Consider the following 20970-nt stretch of genomic DNA (forward strand, 5'->3'; position numbering starts at 1 on the left):
CGGGCTGACTGAGCGAAGTGGGACTTTTTAGACACATTGGTGTGAAAACCATTTATTAGTAAGAAAAATAAGGTCATATTATAATTTGTAAAAGCACATCAAAGCTGGATTGTTGACAACTGGAAGAATGTGCTGTTTTCGAACGAAACTGAAATTGATTTGTTTGGAAATGATGTTAGAAAATATGCACAGTGACTACAAGGTAGTAGTTGTGATTTCCAACATCAAATACCTACTGTAAACATTGTAGAGATAACATCATGCTATGGAGTGCATTTTCTTGAAGAGGTGTAGGTCCAATATTTAAAGTAGAAAGCACTATGGACTTTGCCGTATACAAGGATATTATATTTACATATTATATTAGCAGCAAATGTTATCTTATGCAGTCGTAACATGCCAAGAGGATGGATATTCCAGCCAGATAATGATCCGAAACATCGATTACAGCTCCTTATAGCAAGTCTTTATCAAGAACAAAATTCAAGTTTTAAAATGGCCAAGTCAGTCTCCGGACTTGAATCTTATAAAATATTAATTACAAGAGTTGACATTGGGATTAGGGATTAACACAGTTGTTTTCAGTTGTTTTTTCTCTCAACTTAGTATATTTTTCCTATATATAAGTGCCGAATCCGTTTGACTGTATATTTATGAAATATTATTTTTTACTATTTACGAAATATTAAAATTATTTTCGGATTAAAATTTTAATCAAATTAAAATAAATGTTTGAATCGCATGGTTTAATAGTATAATAAAAGTACTTTAAGAAGGTATATTTGTGTTTCCACTTCGCATTCTTTATGCATTTTTAAAACACAATTATATTTTGCCGGACACTTTTGCACTAAACTGTTGGTTCTCGTCCTTAATTACGTCCAATAGAATTTATGATACATTTATACTTATTTTATCTGATTCTCCACCCGTTCGTTAAAATACATTATTTCTACGAGTGGAATGTAGATTTTTTCAAAGTTCTGAGTATAAATTCTTCAGTTATTTATTATAGAAAAAAATATTTACGGTGAGGGACTGGAATCTAAGTAAAGACACTAATTAATGTAGCGTTCTTACTAGGCTTTTGTCATTGATGATATGTTAAATTATAATACTAATTATCATATTTTTACGTTAGTAATTATTTTACTTATCAGAAAAATGTATCACTAGTCATAGCTAGATTTAAAAAATGATAATTACACTAATTCATCAAAGTAAAGGTAATCATTCTCATAGAAATAATTTATACTTCAGGACCTGAATTTCATGTACCTGGACAGAGCTTTGGTGCCCAACCAGGAGGGCAAGTGGGTGGGGGAGCCGGCTCTCTTGCTATTCCAGGCGGGAGAGCATCCGCTTTAGGAACAATTCAATCGCTTGGACAGTCGTCATCAATTTTATCTTCTTCAGTACCATCAAGTGGGCAACCTCCAATAGCTCCAGGTTCTAGTATTAAACCACAAATTTCTCAAATTTCATCTATTGCAACAACTACGGGACATACTTCAGTATCACAGGAAATGGGAAAACAAACTCATATTCAAACTCAACCTACATCAATGTACGTTCAAAATCAGAGTAGATCGGCAAATCAGGTAATATATATATTCGACAGTACTACATATTCAAAAAAATTTTAATTTTTTTTTCCAGAACATAATAAATAATCTCCATAACTTCCATATATATGATAATTTCCAAAACATTCTTATAAGTTTATTTAAACCATTTTTTTGAAAGGTTGTTGCTTAATTATGTAAGTTAATAAAAGGTTAGGTTAAAGTCACCCAGTAGAAGAGACAGTGAAATCAACAGAATATGTATATATACTCTGCTGATTTCTGCTGTCTCTTCTACCGTTCTGTTGATATCTGCTGCCTCTTCTACCACTTCTAATCGTTCGTCATATTAGTTATCATAATTCAGCATGATCTTTTAAAACAAAGTTTACGAAATACCATTTACTTTTTTCTATAAATTGAAGATTTATAGAAATTTCGATGTGAAGACCTCAAATAGACATTTCAGTATTTACAAGAAATTATAAAGAATAATCCTTTTTGACAAAATGAAACATTTTCTGGAATTTTATACCCTTCTTTTTTTATTCATTTTTTTCAACTCTCTATAGCTCATCTTACAATAATGTTTTAATTTTTTTGCAGCTATCTATTATTTTCTAACACGTTCAGGAACGACACGATAGATTTATGATCATTCTTCACTGAGCTGTGGTGTTCATTACTTTGGAGACTACTTCCTTTAGTGTTAACATCTGTTAATCTGGAAAGTCCAAGGTCTCTCCTTTTTAACTTCTCTATCGTCGATATTTTGTCTTAAAGAATTTCCAGGGATGGATTCATCTGCATTTTAGCATTTTATTTGTAGACGCTTTTGACGGTATTTTCTATTGACTTCATCTTTTATTTGTTTTGATACATTAGAAACTCTTATGGCATTTATAAATGTTAACACGGGTAAGTGATCTACTGCATTGACTTCTCACAGAATTCATGAAGCTAACGATAACCGTCCGAGCTCACACTAGATCATAATTAATCATTTATGTATATTTCCAACATTGCCAGTACCCATTTGGGGTAGTTCTTCATTTTCGTTATACATATTCTATCTTTTAACGAGGTTGATATTTATCTTCTTTTCCTACCTCTTGAGTAGTAGGACACCGGATTTGTAACCGCAATAACAGAGTTTGTGCATGTGTGTATATGCGCCTGTGTGTATGTGTGTTTCCATTTTTTGTTAAAACGGACGTCATCCACGTCGTCAATGATGCTCAGTTAAGTGAGTGGTCTGTGCAATACCAAAAATTCATTTCCTTTTCAGTAATATTATGGTGGAGCCTATTTTTATCAAGAAATGATCCCTAGATGATTGCTGCATACATTGTACATACTTTCCTGATCTCTCATGTAGGGATTAAGGTATTAATTTTTTCAAGGGCACTTTTTTCTGCTGCACTTATTCCGAACCCGAAAATGTATATAAAGGTTTTCGGGGTCGCTGATTACGAATCTGGAGTCCAATTTTCAAAATTAAAAATGGCGGATTCGTAATGAGCAAGCGTATAAACACCCTTATACCATCTTTTAAATGAAATACTCAGAAAACCGCATTGGATTGGATTTTTCAAATTCTGATACCGGATTCGTGATCAACGCCTTCAAAAGCCCTTTTATACAAATTTTCATATAATTATCTTGAAAAGTCTATCCAAGACCGAATTTATTTCTTTTCATGGGGTTATTTGAAAAGTGTTGTTTATGCACAGCACGGCAAGATATGATGCAACGCATCGTACAAGCTTGTTGAGCTATTCCGCGTCACGTTTTGTTGTTCACAGTTGAAAACTTCGAATGTAGAATTCTACACTGCATAAATTTGAACGGCGGTATTTTTTAACATTTTATGAGATAAATGTTTGTGTTACAACCTTGACCATAACTCTATCTGTAGACATCGTCTTGTCTTCATTGGTTGGGCATACCCACCTTGCCTTAATTGGCTGGCTAATCAATACCTCGCTTTCATTGACCGGGGTGGGAACCTTGCCTTCATTGGGTGGGTAGCCAACATCTTGTCTTGATCGGCTCAGCATTCTCACCTTGCCTAGATAGACTGGATACTCCCTCTTTGCTTACATTGGTTCACGTTACTAAATGTGGCATGCACACACGTAATGATTAAATCAAAAACGACCTTGATAATCGAACTCCACCATTCAGGTTCACGCTGCATTAGAGCCACGATATTATCGGGAGTGATGCTGCCGACCGTTTCTTCCAGTTCCTGTCTGGGTCTTGTCCAGCGGTCACACACGAAAAACGTGTTCCGCGTCGTCTCATTCGTGTCCACAGTACTTATAGTATCGTCGAAAGTACCCGTGGCCCGTCAAGAGCTGGGTGACGTAGAAATTTACATCACCAAATTTCCTTCCAAGCCACAGCCTCAAGTCCCGTATCAATCATCTCGTCCAGTTACCACCTCGTTCCTCTGTTCATCGGCCTTGCCAAATGTCGATTGTCCTGTCACGCTTAGCGATTGCCGCGTTCTTTCGTCCTATGTCCGCGCTGCTCCTGTAGATCTTTTTGCGTTCAAAGGCCAGAAGATCTATGGGTATTACGCCAGCCACCACCAAAACAGCCTGCGTAGAGACTGTTCGGTAGGAGCAAGCGATTCGCAGTGCGCCCTGTCTCTGTACCATCATCATCGACTTACAGTATTTCTTTGCCTTCAGGGAGTCTGCCCATATTTCCGCGCCGTATAGAAGAATAGAGTGAGCTGTCGCCATTAACAGTCGTCGTTTTCCCGATCTCGGTCCCGTCGTATTTGCCATCAGGCGACTCAAGGATGCTATCCTCTCTGCCGCTTTCCGGGTTGTTTTCTGTATATGAGGTCAGAAGGTCATCTTCGTATCGAGGGTTAGCCCAAGGTACTTGACTTCCCTCTTGGTCTCCATTTCGCATGTCGCCACCCTCATGCGCAGTATCGTCTGTATGCGTCTTCTCGTGAGAAACATCAGTTCCGTTTTTTCCGTTGCGAGTTGTAGTCCGTGGTCTCTCGTCTTATGGTCTGGTTCAACGCCAGCTGCGCCAGCTCGGGGAACCTCTCCATAACCACCGCCGCCACGTCATCAACGTAGGCGACGAGGGTCACTCCGAGCGGCATCCCAAGCCGAAGCAAGCTATCGTATAAGTCATTCCAGAAGTCAGGTCTCAGTATCGACCCCTGTGCCACCCCAGCGGTAACCTGTCTCGTTACTCGTCCCTCAATCGTCTCGTACGTTATCCGTCTGTTTGTTAGGTAATCCTCCACAACTCGAAGCAGGTATGGTTGGATCCCGATGTTGCTTTTCAGCGCCTCCAAGATGTCTTTCCAACTAGCCGAATTGAAAGCATTCCTAATGTCGAGCGTCGCCAGCAACACTATAGGTCGCGCTGCGTGGCAATGTCTGTCTAGTTCCAGGAAAGAGTCGACCACCTTTTGGATCGCTCCAGTCGTCGATCGACCCCTCCTGAAACCGAACTACAAATCTGATAAACCTCCTCCGGTCTATATCGCATCCATTAGTCTCGGTCTCAGTAGTTGTTCAAAGAGTTTACCAGTCGTGTCAAGTAAACTCAACGGTCGGTAAGCCGAAGGCGTGCCAGGATCGCTCCTACCTTTTGGGATAAGAACGAGCCTTGCCACGTTCCACCGGTCGCTGAACGTTCCTGTCGTCAAACACGTGTTGTACAGGTCGAGGAGTATCTCCGGCCGTAGACGAGCCACAAGCTGGAGGATCTCGGATGGTACTCCGTCCGGTCCCGGTGCCTTACCCGTCTTCATCGCATTCGTTGCTCTGATGAGCTCCTCAGCGGAAAAGATGGAGGGCATTTGTGCGTCCACGTCATCCATCACGTTTGTCCTAATCGGGTGCGTCGGAAACAATCCGTCAACAATCCATCCTGCTGTTTCGGCATCTTTAAGTTCCGGTGAGACTCGGGCCCCTAGTTTCCCGGTCACGATCTTGTAGCCGGTTCCCCAGGGATCCTCGTTCACCTCCTCGCAGAGCTTCCTCCAGCATCGCGTCTTGCTGTCCCGTATTGCTTTCGTCAGCGTCTTCCGTGCTGTTTTGTATATGGCTTGGAGGTTTTCCCTTTCGGGTCCGCCCCCTGCCCTTGTCACTCGTCGCCGATTTGTCAGGCATATCCTGCGTAACTCGGCTATTTCGTTCATCCACTAATATTGTGGTTGTCTTTGTTGTATCTGTCGACGTTTCGGCATTGTGCCTCTGCACAAGCTGTCTATTAATTTGGCCGTCTCGTCTGTCAGTCTTTCCGCTCTTTGCCGGCCCATCAGTTCCGCGGGAATTCTCTCCCCTGGAGCCGGTGCTGCCATTAGCTCTTCCGAAAATTTTCGTCCGTCGAGTTTCCGTAGATTCCACCGCGGGGGTTGATAGGTTCTTGTTCGTCTCGTTCCCGTCCGTCTCACCACTTCAAAGGCGATGTACTGGTGATCCCTGGCTGTGTAGTCTTCGATCACCCGCCATCCCCTCAGCCGTGGCAGAATTCTGTCCGATGTCATCGTGACGTCGGGGATAGAGTCATCGACACCTGGCCGTCTATACGTCGGCGTATGTCCCGTATTTACCACTGCTAGATCAAGCCTTGCGGCCATTTCCAGCAGTAGTCGTCTGCGTCGATTCGTTTCGTTCATTCCCTACTCGGTCGCCCTCGCGTTAAAATCCCCCGCAACAATGACATCCCCGGGCAGGTCCCTGATCCCGTCTTCTAGGAGTGCCACCTTTCTTTCGAACTCCATGGCGGTGCAGTTGGGTGTCAGGTAGACGCTGAGATAAGTAACAACGCCAACTGTGACCCAGACGTTTTCGTCCCCGACACCGCGATTGGAGACTCTAGATTGGGTGCCACCCCGTACCCAGATAGCAGTGCTCTCTGTCTTGTTTGTAATGTATGTCTGGGTCGTCCTTCTCCTGTATGGTTCACTCAGAATCAGGATGTCCGCGTCATATTCGTCGGCTATCTAAGGTAGGAGCATGTCTGCAGTCCTACTTCGATTCAGGTTTCCCTGAATTATTCTGTCCGTCCTCCGGCCCGTCCCCTGCACTCTTCCAGCGCGGCCCGGAACACGGCGCACCTGCCGCCTCCGGCGAGGTGGGCGACGTCCCTGTGCCCAGCCTCAGAGCACAGTGGGCAGATCGGCTTGTTTTGGCATTTCGTCGTGTAGTGTCCGGATGTGCCACACTTGCGGCAGCATTTCGTCCTGTCCTTACCTGTGCATTCAGCTTTCACATGGCCGAAGCCCAGGCATCTGTAACATTTTGTCATCGTCAGTCGTTTCCGAACGCGGCTATGCACCCAGCCAATTCCGATCCGACCACGCCGAAGCAATGCATCGGCTTCCCGCAATTCTAATTCGCATACCGCCATATACTGCTCAGCGCGGTTTGGACCGAAAATGTGGACTCGAAAGTCCGTGTCTCGTCCCGTCTCTCGTCTGAGCGCGTCTGTCACGTCTTTTGGAGTCGCAACGCAGTCCAGGTCCATGATCTCCAATTGGACCTTGGAGGTCACGGCCCCGAGACTGCCCGCTTCCCGATCGTATTTTGGATCTGTCGTCCAAACATCTCACGTCCGTCCGGCTTGTCTGCGTCTACCTGTAGCTTCAGAAGACATAAGCCGTTCTTCGTCTTCCTCAGGGTTATCACCTGCACGTGGCTCTCCTTCGGGTCAATCGTCGTCCGTATTTTCCGTACTATATCTGAGTACGTCGTGTCCGTGCCCGGCCTGATCAGGACAGCCAAACCCTTTTTCCGGCGGGCCGGTCCGCCTTTGTCAGACCGATTCTTTGCGTCCGTTTTCTTTTTTGTCTTGTCTGATCGTTTTCGTGTTACCATCTGCCAGTCCTTGGTTGGTTCCGTCGTTGTGGCCTCTTTTGTGAGGGATCCGGCGTGGTTCCGGCCAGTGAACGTTTTCGTTTCGTCCGTGGCGTTTCTTCGTTATTTGCCGCTGTCCTGTCTGTATTGTTGTTGTCTTGGGAACGACTTTCCGAAACTGTGTCTGATCGCTTGTGCAGAGCAATGTCCACAGTCTTAAGAATTGTCCTAATTCCCGTCTTCACTGTCATGTTCATGTTCTTTTGTATGTTTGCTGCCTTGGCTATCTTCGTCGCCGACTCTTGTATGAGCCGCAGCAGTTCCATCACGTCTCGTGTATCGTTTGTTATTGCCGGTGTTCGTCCTGTCATCGGTTCTTTGCTGTCAGTAGCAGAGACGTAGCTCACCCCGCTGCCGCCGCTTGACACACTGTCCGTCCTCTGTCGTCTCGGTAAGTTCAGTAGGTTCGTGTCGTTTTTTCGTGTCGTTCTCCCCATTCCCGTGCACAAAGTGCGGTCCTCAAAATCTGTGCCGCTGCCCATGGCCACCGGGGCTTTCACCCGATCGGAACCCGGGGTGGATTCCTCCTGAGAAGGAGTTACCACTTGAGGTACATCAGTGTTTTCATTGTGCATTTTCATAATTTTGTGTCCCGTTATGCTAAAGGTCCCTCGTGTTCGCAACTCCACGAACCGCGTTGGAACGACGCGCGGTCCCTGAGGTCCCCTCCTCTGTGTGTTTACCCTGTGTGTTCAGTGTTCCTCCCTGTGGTGTGTGCGTGTAAGTGCCCATAGGCGAAACCGGGCTTCGTTCACGGGGAGAGCCCGTTTAGAGAGATCCCCTTCACTCGCTTTCGGGCGGCTCCGTTTATAGAAGGCCCCGACCATTTGCTTTTCTGTAAGACCCGTTTATAGGGTCGCCGAGCATTCACTTCCCCGGTTTGCCAGAAGGCGTGTGTGTATGAGTGTTTGCGTAGTGTGTGTGTGGATATGTGTATAAGTGATTAATGGTTGGACACATCGGCAGAATACCATTATCTTTTGCATCATTTGTGAGCCATATCTTCCTCTTGGCCGTGTCCGTTATAGCGTTGCTGCTCAGAGCATTGGCGTGACGGACAACGTTTCCACCGGCCACGTCGTGGATGTTGGAAGCTAGCATTTGCCCAGTGAGGTGTTACCACTCACTGGACCAGCCCGACATTATTATTATTGTTATTATTATTATTAATATTATTATTATTATTATTATTATTATTATTATTATTATTATTATTATTATTATTATTATTCTCACACTTGCCCCGGTGGGATAGGGGGGGGGGTGACCACACCCCACGCATAATACGTTACCTAAACGTAGAATTTCCCGCTCTTTCCGAATCCATGATAAAAAAATGGGGGTTCTTATTAAAAAAATCACTTGGTTATTTGGTTTTTGGGGTTATTGGGGTTGGTTTATTGGGTTATTTGAGTTTTTGGGGTATTAAAATTAATCCTACCCTTCCCCGATCATCCCTGTGCATAGATGAAGAAAATAATAAATTTGGCCCCTACATGACCTTACGTGGGGTGGCGGGGGGTAACCGACCCCCACACATAATACCTTATCTAAACGTAGAATTTCTCGCTCTTTCCGAATCCGGGATCAAAATTATATATTCCTATTCAAAAAATGATTTTGACCTTCAAATGACCTTGAAAATAATTTTCAAGGTCAAAACCAATTTCTAAGAAAGATGTCCCTCATTGTTCCATACAACTTTTGTCTGAACAATTTTTTAAAGATTCCTTTAAAATGGGACACCCTGCGTGTGTGTGTGCGCGCAGAAGTTCCGTTCCATTTCGTCCTTGTATACCTCAAGCTTTCTGACTACTGGTGATTCCTCAGTGATTTATTCTTTAACAAATATCCTTCTCGGGTCAGGGGTATCGACACATCTTACGAGTATATCGTTCTCTCCGGTCTCTCTGCTCTCACTTGTAGCATTAGATGCTACAGAATTTGTGTCTCCTTAAGTTCTTCAACATAGTTGTAGTGGATGATGAGGAATCCTCTCATCAACTCCGTCCAGATATCGATACTAAAGTCTTACACCATACTGTATCCTAAGTGTTACTCCCTTCTCCTCGTTCTTTTTTTTCAAAGTATGTGGTACACTATATTTTAGGAAGGAGTTCTTTAACAAAGTAGTAACATCCGAACCAGATATGCCTTGATTACTTTAACGAGGTTGATATTCTTTCCCGTTCCCTGTTTTTTTGGGTAACAAAGTTCGGGGTTGGGCCCTGACATAGCATATTTATATTTGTCTTCTACCTAGAGGGGCACATGAATAACGTATGTTTCACGTTGTCTCTATTATGTCCAAAGTACTTACAACTTCCTTTACTTACGATCTACTTACCAAAGTTTCTCTCATTCCGCGGCCGTACGTCCAGAATCAGTCGTTTCGTCCACTTGTTCTGGTCGTAGTCAGTCCATCGCAACTGCCTATCCTTCAGGGTTCTCATTTGTTCAATAATAGCCGTTTATTGCTCTTTCCAGTTCATTCCTCGACTGATAAATTTTTTTTGCTCGAGTGCTAGGAGGTTTATGGGAACAAACACTCGTTATCCATACGGTTCGGTGCGCACACGTGATACGCAGGGCCCCTCGACTTTGAACCATGATCATGTTCTTCCGATACTTTTTTACCCACGCCAGATCTCGGTGCCGTATAGAAAAATCGAATGGGTTACCTCCATAAGCAGTTGGTGTATGCTAGGTCTCGGTCTTTTCATGTTAGCTATGAGGCGGTCCAAGACTTTCGTCTTTTTCACCGGGGTCTCAGTAATCTTCCTGATGTATAGCCAGCTTGATCTTTTAACTTTGACTCATCATATAAAGTTTTCTTGTAAAAAATTATTTTATTTTTCTATCCGCTATTCTATGTTCTTTTTAAATTTATATATCCAAGAATCTGAAGCTTTGAATCGTACGTCGTCAAAACCTATGTTATTCTTGGCTTGCAATGTCGATTTGTGAAGATCAATATCATGAATAATATTATCCACTTTTATAGAATCTTTAAAATTTTTTAGTGCAAATTCAGAAATTGCATTTAGATTTCCATATTCGTACCGCCTTTATTAATCTGATTTGCTCATCGACGTAATTATCGTTCAGACAATAGTTTTTTTATAGATCTGTTTACAGTGTTAATGCGTAAATTGTCCGTCTTTACAGATCTTCAGTATTCAACTATTTTCTTTTTGCATTCATACTTTAATTTTTCATCATCATAAATATTAGAATACTTATAATTAATACAATTGAAACATAAACTCTTACTGCTAGATACTTCCAATAGATATTGTGTTTCACTGTCGAAATGTCTCATTCGACTAATCTTATACTGTTATCATAGAGTAGAAGTTATCATAGGGATTTAACACATGAAAATAAAAACTTTTAAATTTATGACGGGAAAAACTGCTTAGTAGTAATTTCCCTGTCTTTCCTGGCCTCTCGCAGTCTTTGAACACTGTCGTTAAGCGGGACATTGGTGTAATTGCATTAGCGCATTACTAATGCCCAGTTTATATGACTTGAGGTGGCCCATTAATAACTTAGGGAGACTTTATTTTTTATATAGTTGGGTTCCCATGTAGGTGTGCAGGCTCTTGAGACATGTCCCATAATAGGATAGCATAAGAGATCTACGGTGATTTCAAGGTCATTCGAAACTGAAAGTACATGTAAAAATTATGATCATCAACATTTATTGCGTAAATGAATTTATTGTTTTAGGTATATTGTTTTATGATTAAATATAGATACTATTCGATAATCGAAATATTTGTTTTTAATAATATATGGGTTATTATTGGCTATTTCGATTGACTTATAACCCTTAGATTACGGATTTTTTTTTAATTTGGCACAATTGTTGTACACATGAAAGTGAGATTTTTTCCCAAATTTTGATGTCGATACATTAATTATATCAAAAGTTATTAACAATTAAAGAAAAATGATAAAAAATTTTCAAACGGCTATATTTTAAAAACTAATAAAGATATCGAAGTCGGATTTTTTTCAAAATACTTCTAATGCTTCAAAATTTTGAAATAATTACAACAATAAACAATAAAAAATTTTTTTCGAAAATTATTAACTTTTTGTTTAAACAATTGCTAATATCTCAAAAAGTATATATATTTTATTAATTCTTGTTCCTACGTATTCCTGAGGATTTTTGCTATCGAAATCAATCATAAAATTCAAGGGCTCGAGACATCGGAAAGAGTAGCCTTAATCAAAAGAAGACGCCTCGGTGTAAGGCTGCGGTAGCGCTCCAGCGAACTCACGTTCGAAAGGCACTTTAGCTTTAATCTAAAAAACTAATAAAGATACCGAAGTCGGATTTTTTCCAAAATACTTATAATACGTTGAACTTTCGAAATAATTACAACAATAAAAAAAAAAAGTTTTTTTCGAAAGTTATTAACTTTTTGTTTAAACAATTACTAATATCTCAAAAAGTATTTTTTTTTTGTTGAAAAATTCTTGCTCCTGCGTGTTCCTGAGGATTTTTGCTATCGAAATCAATCATAAAATTCAAGGGCCCGACATATCGGAAGGCATAGTCCTAATCAAAAGAAGATGCCTCGGTGTACATCGCAACGGCAGCGGGACGTCTTCGTGGTCTCACGCTGAGGCGTTTTCTTTTAATTAGGGCTCGCTCCTTTTGTAAGAAATAACCTCCAATTTGTTTCACTGAAAAATATTAATTTTAAGCCGAGATATTAAAAAAAACGCTTTTTGGGGGTTAACTTTAGGGGAGGTTTTTACCCCTTAAAAGTGAAAATTAGCTGATAAAAAAATACGTGTCTCTTATTTTTTTATGTTCTATAATATGTATTGTAACAGGCTGTCGTTCAGTCGATAATCTCTAAAATTGCCCTTATTATAACTAGACGAAGCCTTGTTATCTATGTGCTCAAAGCACAGTAACCTACCTTGCCTCGGAGTGCGCCTGCGCAGAGTCTCTTCACTGTTCCGAGTTGGGTTCCCCCAACTCACCGCTTGGCGGCGCTGTCGCCCCTTGCTAGTAGCACTCGTGCGGCCGCCGCCGGAACCTAAGTAGTCGACTCGCGTCTATCGGAATTCGCACGGTTCGTGCTACGCAACCGGCGAATTCGAATCGAACGTAAACACTGACGCGACCTCCGGACAAAGGAAAAAACACAATAACGGAAACTCGTTTAAATGAAAATAATGATTGATTTATTCAATTAAATCAATGACACGGGGAATCTGCCGAGAGTCTAACGCACGCACGCGTGAATGACAACACACGCAAATTGAGAGAGAGAGAGAAAAAAACCGCGATTACCGCGAACTACCTGCTCGCACGCAACAAATGAATACTTCGCGCTCGCTGCGCGGATTTGCACGCAAATTATATTAACAATTGAAAAGGGGGAGAAGGTGCACCTACCGCAATATCGATGAGGATACGGTGGCCAACCGTATCCGACTAACACGCCGTTAATAGACCGATCCGTTGCTTGCTGCACCGTTTCAATTGCTGTTGCTGCTGTTGTTGTTGCCACTGATGTTGCTGCTATTGCTGCTGCTGCTGTTGCTGCTACTGCAGTCGCTGCTACTGCTACTTCTGCTACTGCTGCTAGTACACCCACACACGCACTCAGGTTCGCAATGTCAATGGCAAAACACGCGAAAACTTCGAAGGGCTCGGTGATAGGTTAGGCGCACGATATGAACGGACTGAGTAGTACAGTCATACTGCCGGTCGGAGCCTCCCCTCCCGGTCATTGCCCCTTACGCGCTCTCTCTCTTCGCGAACCGAACGCGGCTCCTCTCGCTTAGCCGCTCGTTAACCTCGCGCGAGTCTTACGATTTTCGGTAATCGTTGCAGTATCAAAATCATGAAAATCGGTGAGATCGGATTGAGTACCTTTCCTTGTAAGTTCAACTCTAAAACCCCAATTATAGCCAAACAAATAAATATACCAAGATCAAGATAAAACTAAAAAAAATATACTGATATTCTAGAACGACAATAAAACCGAGGGTAAGACTAGAGCGATATTAAGATCAAAATAAGCTCGCGAAGATCAAAAATAATAAGGGTAATTAACTTAAGACTAAGAAGTCAAAGTAGCGAATATAAATATGCGATTGGATCTAAAATTAAAAAGGAGAATCGCCAATGAATAAGATTGATTACAGTAGTAAGCACGATCAGAGCCAGAACGATTTTACATCTTGTTAACTCTGATAGAGCGCATGTAGGCAAGTCAGATTTTGAAATCAGTATGGGTTGAATCTGTAATCCCCTGATAACAAGGATAGGCTAAGGAGTAAATTTATGCGCTAACCTAAACTTGTGTCTGAGACCTTATAGCCAAAAGTCGAAGCGTTCGATGAAAACCAAGTGAACAAGCCGACTCAACCGACTGAAGCCGAGCAAATGGGTTAATCAAATTGTTCATAAATTGTGACTAGGTTATCGAATGTTTTAAAATGTGATTAGCTATTTACTGCGATCAGATTAAATTTGATTTAATTGTTTATCAATGTTTCAATAAGTATCTGTCATTTTTCAATCTGTATTTATAATACAACCAAAGACAACTTTAACTAACACGACTTAATTTTCTGACTATTATTAAACGCTAAGCTCTAGAGAGTATCTATCTGCATGTTCGGCCAATCGTTATACTACATTAGGCTAGTAATATTACTAAAATTATGGTAAAGAAAGCTGATTTTTTAATTATAGAAAGTATTGTCTCCTCTTTGAACTAAAAGCGCACCACAGAGTTCAATAACATTTCTCGCGTGAATGTAAAGCCACAGCGTCGCACAGTGGAATATTATCACTTTTTCATTTGTCAAAATCTAATATCTCGAGGACAAGAATAGATGGAAAAACTGTTCGAATAGAATTTGAAAGCTTAATTGAAGAACAATAGAGAAATAATATACAGATTGAAACGATTTGACTTTATGATCTTTAAAATCAAGGTCACATTTTTAAATTGCCTAAATTTTTACATTAACCGTGAAATTGAAGTTAGAATTATCCATATGTTATATATATATATGTGTGTGTGTGTATGTGTATATATATATATATCTTTGTTCTTTACTCTACTTTATATATATATAAAGTGTATATATATAGTATAGATATGTATATAAAGTATATATATACATATATATATAAAGTAGAGTAAAGAACAAAGCGAATGGAGTTTCAAACGTTAAAAAAAATTTTAAAGTGACTGAGCTAGAATTTTTCCAAATTCGGGTGTTGTTCAAACTTTAGAAAACTTAATACACGTTGCTGTAGTTTCTAGAGGGTATACTATTGTAGAACAAAATCGGCGGCACTAAGTTTGAATATATGTGGATCTTCATAAAAAATTTATTAACCAATTTTCAACAATATAATTTCAATTTCATCGAATTATAATTTTTACACTCATGAATACAAATGTTGTACCGAATATTAATTCATTTTGTTTATCAAAGAACTGTATAAGAATTGAATATTATAATTTTTATATTTTTATTCATGAGATATTACATTTTGACAAAGAAAAAGTGAAAATATTTCACTGTATGCCGTGTAATTTTTATAAAGGAGGGTACAGGGATTGAGTACCAATAGGTAATAACTGTATTCTTCTATAATTCTTCTTTTCAAGATCCATCGACTAATTTTGAGGGGGAGAACTGTGCAAGTTTCAAGCTTTACAAGTAAACTTGCTCGGCTTCTTGAGTGCTAAACTACGGAACTGTCATTATGAATACCTATCTTTATGTGCATTGAACAATTATTCACGCATCATAATTATCGAAAATATACGTAATTCAGAATTAGTTGTATGTTTTGGTTGCGTAAAGTATGAATATATTTGCTTGCTTCGCTCTTTGCCTTTGGTTTCTACTATGCCGCCTTATAAACTTACTCTCGATACCGTATTCCCTGATTTAACTCCGCCTTGGCACTTGAAAATTTTATATATTGTTATACGAGGTGTGATCAAAAAGTGAGGTGAATTTTTATTTTTCTCAAAAAATATTTATTTATTCATCAATTTTTATTTTATCTCCTTCAAAGTAATCCCCCTCGGATATAATGCACTTGTGCCAACGCTTTTTCCAATCCTCAAAGCATTTCAAAAAATCATTTTTTGTGATCTTGTTTAGTTCATCCTTCGATGCCGTCTTTATCTCCTCAATCGTGGCAAAACGCCGTCCTTTCATGGGCCTGTTCAGTTTTGGGAACCAGAAGAAGTCACAGGGGGCCAGATCTGGGGAATACGGTGCCTGTGGCATCGTTACTGTGTTGGTTTTAGCCAAAAATTCGCGCACAAGCAACGATGTGTGAGCAGGGGCGTTATCATGGTGCAAAAGCCAATTTTTATTTTTCCACAAATTCGGACGTTTCTGGCGGATTGCTTCGCGCAAATTGCGCATAACTTGCAGGTAATATTCCTTATTTACTGTTCTAACCCTGTGGCAAGAACTCATGATGCACCACGCCCCTGCAGTCAAAGAAAACTGTAAGCAAAACCTTTACATTTGATCGAACTTGGCGTGCTTTTTTGGTCTTGGTGATCCAGAATGCCTCCACTGGGACGATTGAGTCTTAGTCTCGATGTCATAACCGTATACCCATGTTTCGTCACCTGTTATAACCCTGTTGAGTAAATCTGGATCATCGTTGACGTCATTCAGTAGCTCTTGGGCGATGCTCATGCGACGTATCTTTTCGACCAAAGTCGAAATTAAGCAATTTCGGAACAAACTTCGCTGACACACGTCTCATGTCTAAAACACTCGTCAAAATTGATTGGCACGAACCAAATGAGATGCCAATATCATCAGCAATTTCTCTAATGGTAATTCGACGATTTCCCAACACTATTTTCTTCATTTCTTCAACATTCTCATCAGTTGTTGATGTGCTGGGGCGACCAGAACGAGGTTCGTCGTCGGTGTCTTCTCGGCCTTCTTGGAAGAGTTTATACCACTTGTAAACATTTTTTTGGCTTAAAGTAGACTCACCGTATGCCACTTTCAGCATTTAAAATGTTTTGGAACATCTGATTCCATTTTTCACACAAAATTTAATGCAAACTCTTTGATCCATGTTTTTAGACAGCAGCAAATCGTGGAGCACGCAAAACACTTCTAACCTTGATGCCTCTCACAAACAAACCAAACATACTACAAAGCTGAAATTTGGAACGTATGTTCTAGACGAGTGTACCGACATAACCAAATAAAAAAGTCGAAGATCGAACGGACGTAGCCCGCTAAATTTCAAAATTCACCTTACTTTTTGATCACACCTCGTATGTCGGACCGTCGAACATCAAGAAAAGAAGATCAGAAGGTTGCCAAGCAGTTGTTGTTGTTGTCGTAAAGTTAGTTAGTTGTCGGGTAGCTTTAAATCGTGTCGCTAGGGTTATGTAGTAAATAAAGTTACATCCTTTGTTTATAATTATTTCGTGTTATTTCTTATACGGGAGTTGGTGATCGTTACATTTTGGGGGTTCAGCCGGGATATTTGGTTTAAAATGGACTTTGAAATGGATCATGTACACCAACACGTGTACCGTTTCAAACGAAGACGAGAGCACGCGCTGCTGCTGAAATCGAGGCCGAAACTGCTGCCGCTATTGTTGATGTTGAAACTTAGGCTATTGTTGTTGTTGATGTTTCAAAAAAAGGATCGGGAAAGAAATAGATAAGATTTGGACGTTCTTCGGCTATGATGCGTTACACTTGTGGACCGGAGCTGACAGTATTGGTTTAGTAGCCGCATTTATTTTAGGCGTGGACGAAAACCAGCTAAGTTAATTTTTATATTTTAGATAGATTGTTAGGGTTACTTGTTAGATTATTTGTGATTTTCGTAATTTAATGAGAAAGATTAGGTTAAGTTTGTAAAGCGTAGTCGATGGTAGTTAAATTTTCCTAGGTTAAGTTATCGCGAGTCACGTATCTTAACTAGATAGAATTTTGGCGAGGCTAGTGACTGGAAATAACACCTCCAAACTTGTTCTCTCACTATTTTTCGATTTTATAGATCTGAAAGTCGTTTGGTGTTCGAGGTCGTTGGGAGCACTCTATACATGTTGATGCGCTTGTCTATTAGTTGATGTGAGGCTTTTTCCTAGAAGTAGACGATTAGGCTTTGCTCGATTGATTGAAGATAGAAGATTCCATTTTATCGATTAGCTGACAATTGAATGTGATGATTTTGCTGCTCTGCTCACGGTTGTTTTGAGTCGTGATTTTTCCGTGAGCCACAGGACGAATGTCGGAGCAGGGATAGAGATGTGGATCCACGACGTGTCAATTCCCCACTCTTATCCAAACAGATGATGCGACAACGATGTTGACGGCGTGTAAAAAGATGTCAATAATGATGGTGATGATGATGATGATGATGATAATGACGATGATAACGATGATTATGAAATTATTCTACTATCAAGAGACGGGCCCTTCGATGAGGTGGTCGAGTCAAGGATCAAGCCGCTTGTAAGTCAGAAGATTTCGAGATGATTTCAAGAGCAGAGATGAACGCCTATTCAAGAGACGGGCCCTTTTGGCCATGAGCGAAGGATCAGCCCACTTGGAGAGGATTTTATCTTTACTTGGATTTGGAAGAAGAGGTTAATTTTTCAAGAGACGGGTCCTTTGGCATGGTGAGTCGAGAATCAACCCGCTTGAAGAAGACAATCTTTCCTTCAGTTTTGAGATTGTCGGGACGACAATCTGAAAGAAGAGGAGATAATGTTATATGTCGGACCGTCGAACGTCAAGAAAAGAAGATCAGAAGGTTGCCAAGCAGTTGTTGTTGTTGTAAAGTTAGTTAGTTGTCGGGTAGCCTTAAATCGTGTCGCTAGGGTTATGTAGTAAATAAAGTTACATCCTTTTTTTATAATTATTTCGTGTTATTTCTTATACGGGAGTTGGTAATCGTTACAATATTTTATATATTCTTGGCGATGACGTTGCAGAGTTCGGTGCATGTGACAATCAACAAATAAATGGGTATCATACCATATAACTATACACAGACTTTCACTGCTAATAATTTTGTATTGTTTGGCTTCATTACCGTGCTACTCTGATTGCCATTTTACGCCTCTCTGAAAAGCCACGAATTCGAATGAGGATGATTCATTTTGGTTGTATCGACGGCTAATACAGATTAGTATCATTCTCTATACTGTCTCCTCGGCTGTATTAAATTTTACAGAATCGAAAAACTTCGTATATGCCATCTATTTAACCCTTTGAAGCACAGTGTCCATCCTGATGGACACATTGATTTATTGCTTCTTTTGCCATTTTAGAACAACATTATGGATTTCAACAGGGTCTTTTGCATTCTTTCAGTTCATTAATAGTTCAAAAACATAATTTTGCAGTTGAAATCAATATATTGGGTTATTTTTTAATATTTTTAAATGAACAAAGAAGAAAAAAATTGAATTTTTGGGGAGAAATTCATTATTGACGCGAATAATGAGAGTATCCCTTTCAAATTTGGTATACAAAGGTTTTTGGGGTCGCTGAATAAGAATTTGACATCAGATTTCAAAAATTGTGTATCCAAGATGGCGGATCTAACATGGCGGGCAAGATTTCCTATATTGATACCAATACTCTAAAATTCATATCTAAAGGGTTTTAGGGGTCGCAGATAACGATTCTGATATCAGGTTTCCGAAATAATGCTTTCAAAATGGCGGATATGTATATTTTTATATTGGCTTGAATACTCTCAAACTCATATCTAAAGTGCCTCAATCTCAGTGATAATCAATATCATACTAGTTTTCTGAAATTCTGCAGCCAAGATGGCCAAAGGATATGATTGATGTACATGCTTATTTGCATGACTTGAAAGTATAATATCTCAGAATAGTGGATACTTCTTTCACTCATTCTCGGCATTACCCAGAGCTTACGACGAGGACGTGATGAGTTCAAGCTCCATTTACGTTTTTTTTTGTATTTTTCATATTTTATATTTTTTTTGTATTTTTTATATTTTATATATTTTTTTTATTTTTTATATTTTATATTATTTTTTATTTTTTATATATTATTTTCTGCATTTTTTATGTTTCATTTTAGTCAATGAGTGTCAACAAATATATGGATGACTCCAGAAGCAAAGAGCCGATCTTTATTTATTTTTCGTAGGTCGGGGGTTGAGGGCCTTTTGGCGATTTGTATGAGCACCAAACACTTTGTATTGAATGTACTCTCCATGGGTCTGAGGGCCATATATATATATATATATATATATATTTGTTTTTTTGAGAGATTCATTCACCTAATCAGAAAAGAAAATACTAGAATATTTGAAACAGAATACTAAATTATATTATTAGATTTGTTATCAGCACGACCGAAAACCCTTAGAAATTACGTTTCATGAAAATGAAGTCCCTAAAAATGAAATTTGATATCCGAATTTTTGGATCCGCCATTTTGGATATATTATTTCGGAAATCTGATATCAGATTCGTTATCAGCGAGCCCTAAAAGCCTTTACATTGAATTTTGAAGTATTCAGGCCAATATAGAAAATAAATGCCTGTCCGCCATTTTGAATTCGCCATTTTGGATACATCATTTAGGAAACCTGATATCAGATTCGTTATCAGTGACCCCTAAAACTCATTAGTTATGAATTTTAAAGTTTTCAAGCGAATATAGAAAAAAATCTATGTCCGCCATTCTGAATCCGCCATCTTAGATGCAAAATTCGAACAATCTAATGTCAGATTCATGATCAGCGACCTCAAAAACCCCTATATATAAATTTTCATCTAAATATCCTGGAGAGAAAAATGTATGCTTCAAAGGGTTAAGAATGGAACGCCATTTGCACGTATAAACACGAATACGTCCACCTAGGATAGAAATATCTAGACACATTAGAATACGTTTACAATCCAATGAGATAACTCTCTTTTGTCGTCAACGCTATATAGATAAGCCGTTCGTGCGTATAGTTCAATGGTGTACAACTCTCAGAGCGTTGAGAACCAGATGCAGTGCATTTACATAATAAAATATATTCACTAAACGATATATTCTGTTTTATTTTAAGTTTATAGCACAAAAGATTAATAGATCCATGAAACAACAATTTTTTTATCTGTGCGTTTATGGTCCGATCACAAGAGTTTAAGAAACCAAGTTTGGCTTGCAATATACTGGCATATACCCGCGACTCTGTTAGGCTAGTTTGGTAGAGAAAAACCGCAACAGCCAATAAATCCATTCAAGCAGGACTTTTTGGGTGATTGAGTAATAGATATTTTTACGGTTCCTGATCTCATATACTACTCGTTAGACGATATTGCAGAATAGAGTACAAGAGTAAAATCATGAAGTGATTCACAGCTACAGTTTGGTGCCCTTAAGTACTACATTAGATGCACGACGACACGAAAGTTTCATTGAAGAATATTGTTCAAATAATTAATTGTGCACCATTCTTATAC

At 39.8% G+C, this 20970-nt stretch overlaps 1 protein-coding gene across 3 annotated transcripts in view; it reads left to right on the forward strand.

Moving 5' to 3' along the window:
• The window catches only part of LOC131675580 (eukaryotic translation initiation factor 4 gamma 3-like), a 795898-nt gene that overhangs the window by 52804 nt on the left and 722124 nt on the right, over positions 1 to 20970 (forward strand). For all 3 annotated transcript variants that reach the window (XM_058954612.1, XM_058954614.1, XM_058954613.1), the window contains one exon: positions 1261 to 1601. In XM_058954612.1, coding sequence (XP_058810595.1) covers positions 1261 to 1601 — 341 coding nt within the window. The remainder of the gene's footprint in view (positions 1 to 1260; positions 1602 to 20970) is intronic.

The sequence above is a fragment of the Phymastichus coffea genome, unplaced genomic scaffold (genome assembly GCF_024137745.1).
Source record: "Phymastichus coffea isolate CEN01 unplaced genomic scaffold, Cenicafe_Pcof_1.1 PCOF00026, whole genome shotgun sequence".
Taxonomy (NCBI): Eukaryota; Metazoa; Arthropoda; class Insecta; order Hymenoptera; family Eulophidae; genus Phymastichus; species Phymastichus coffea.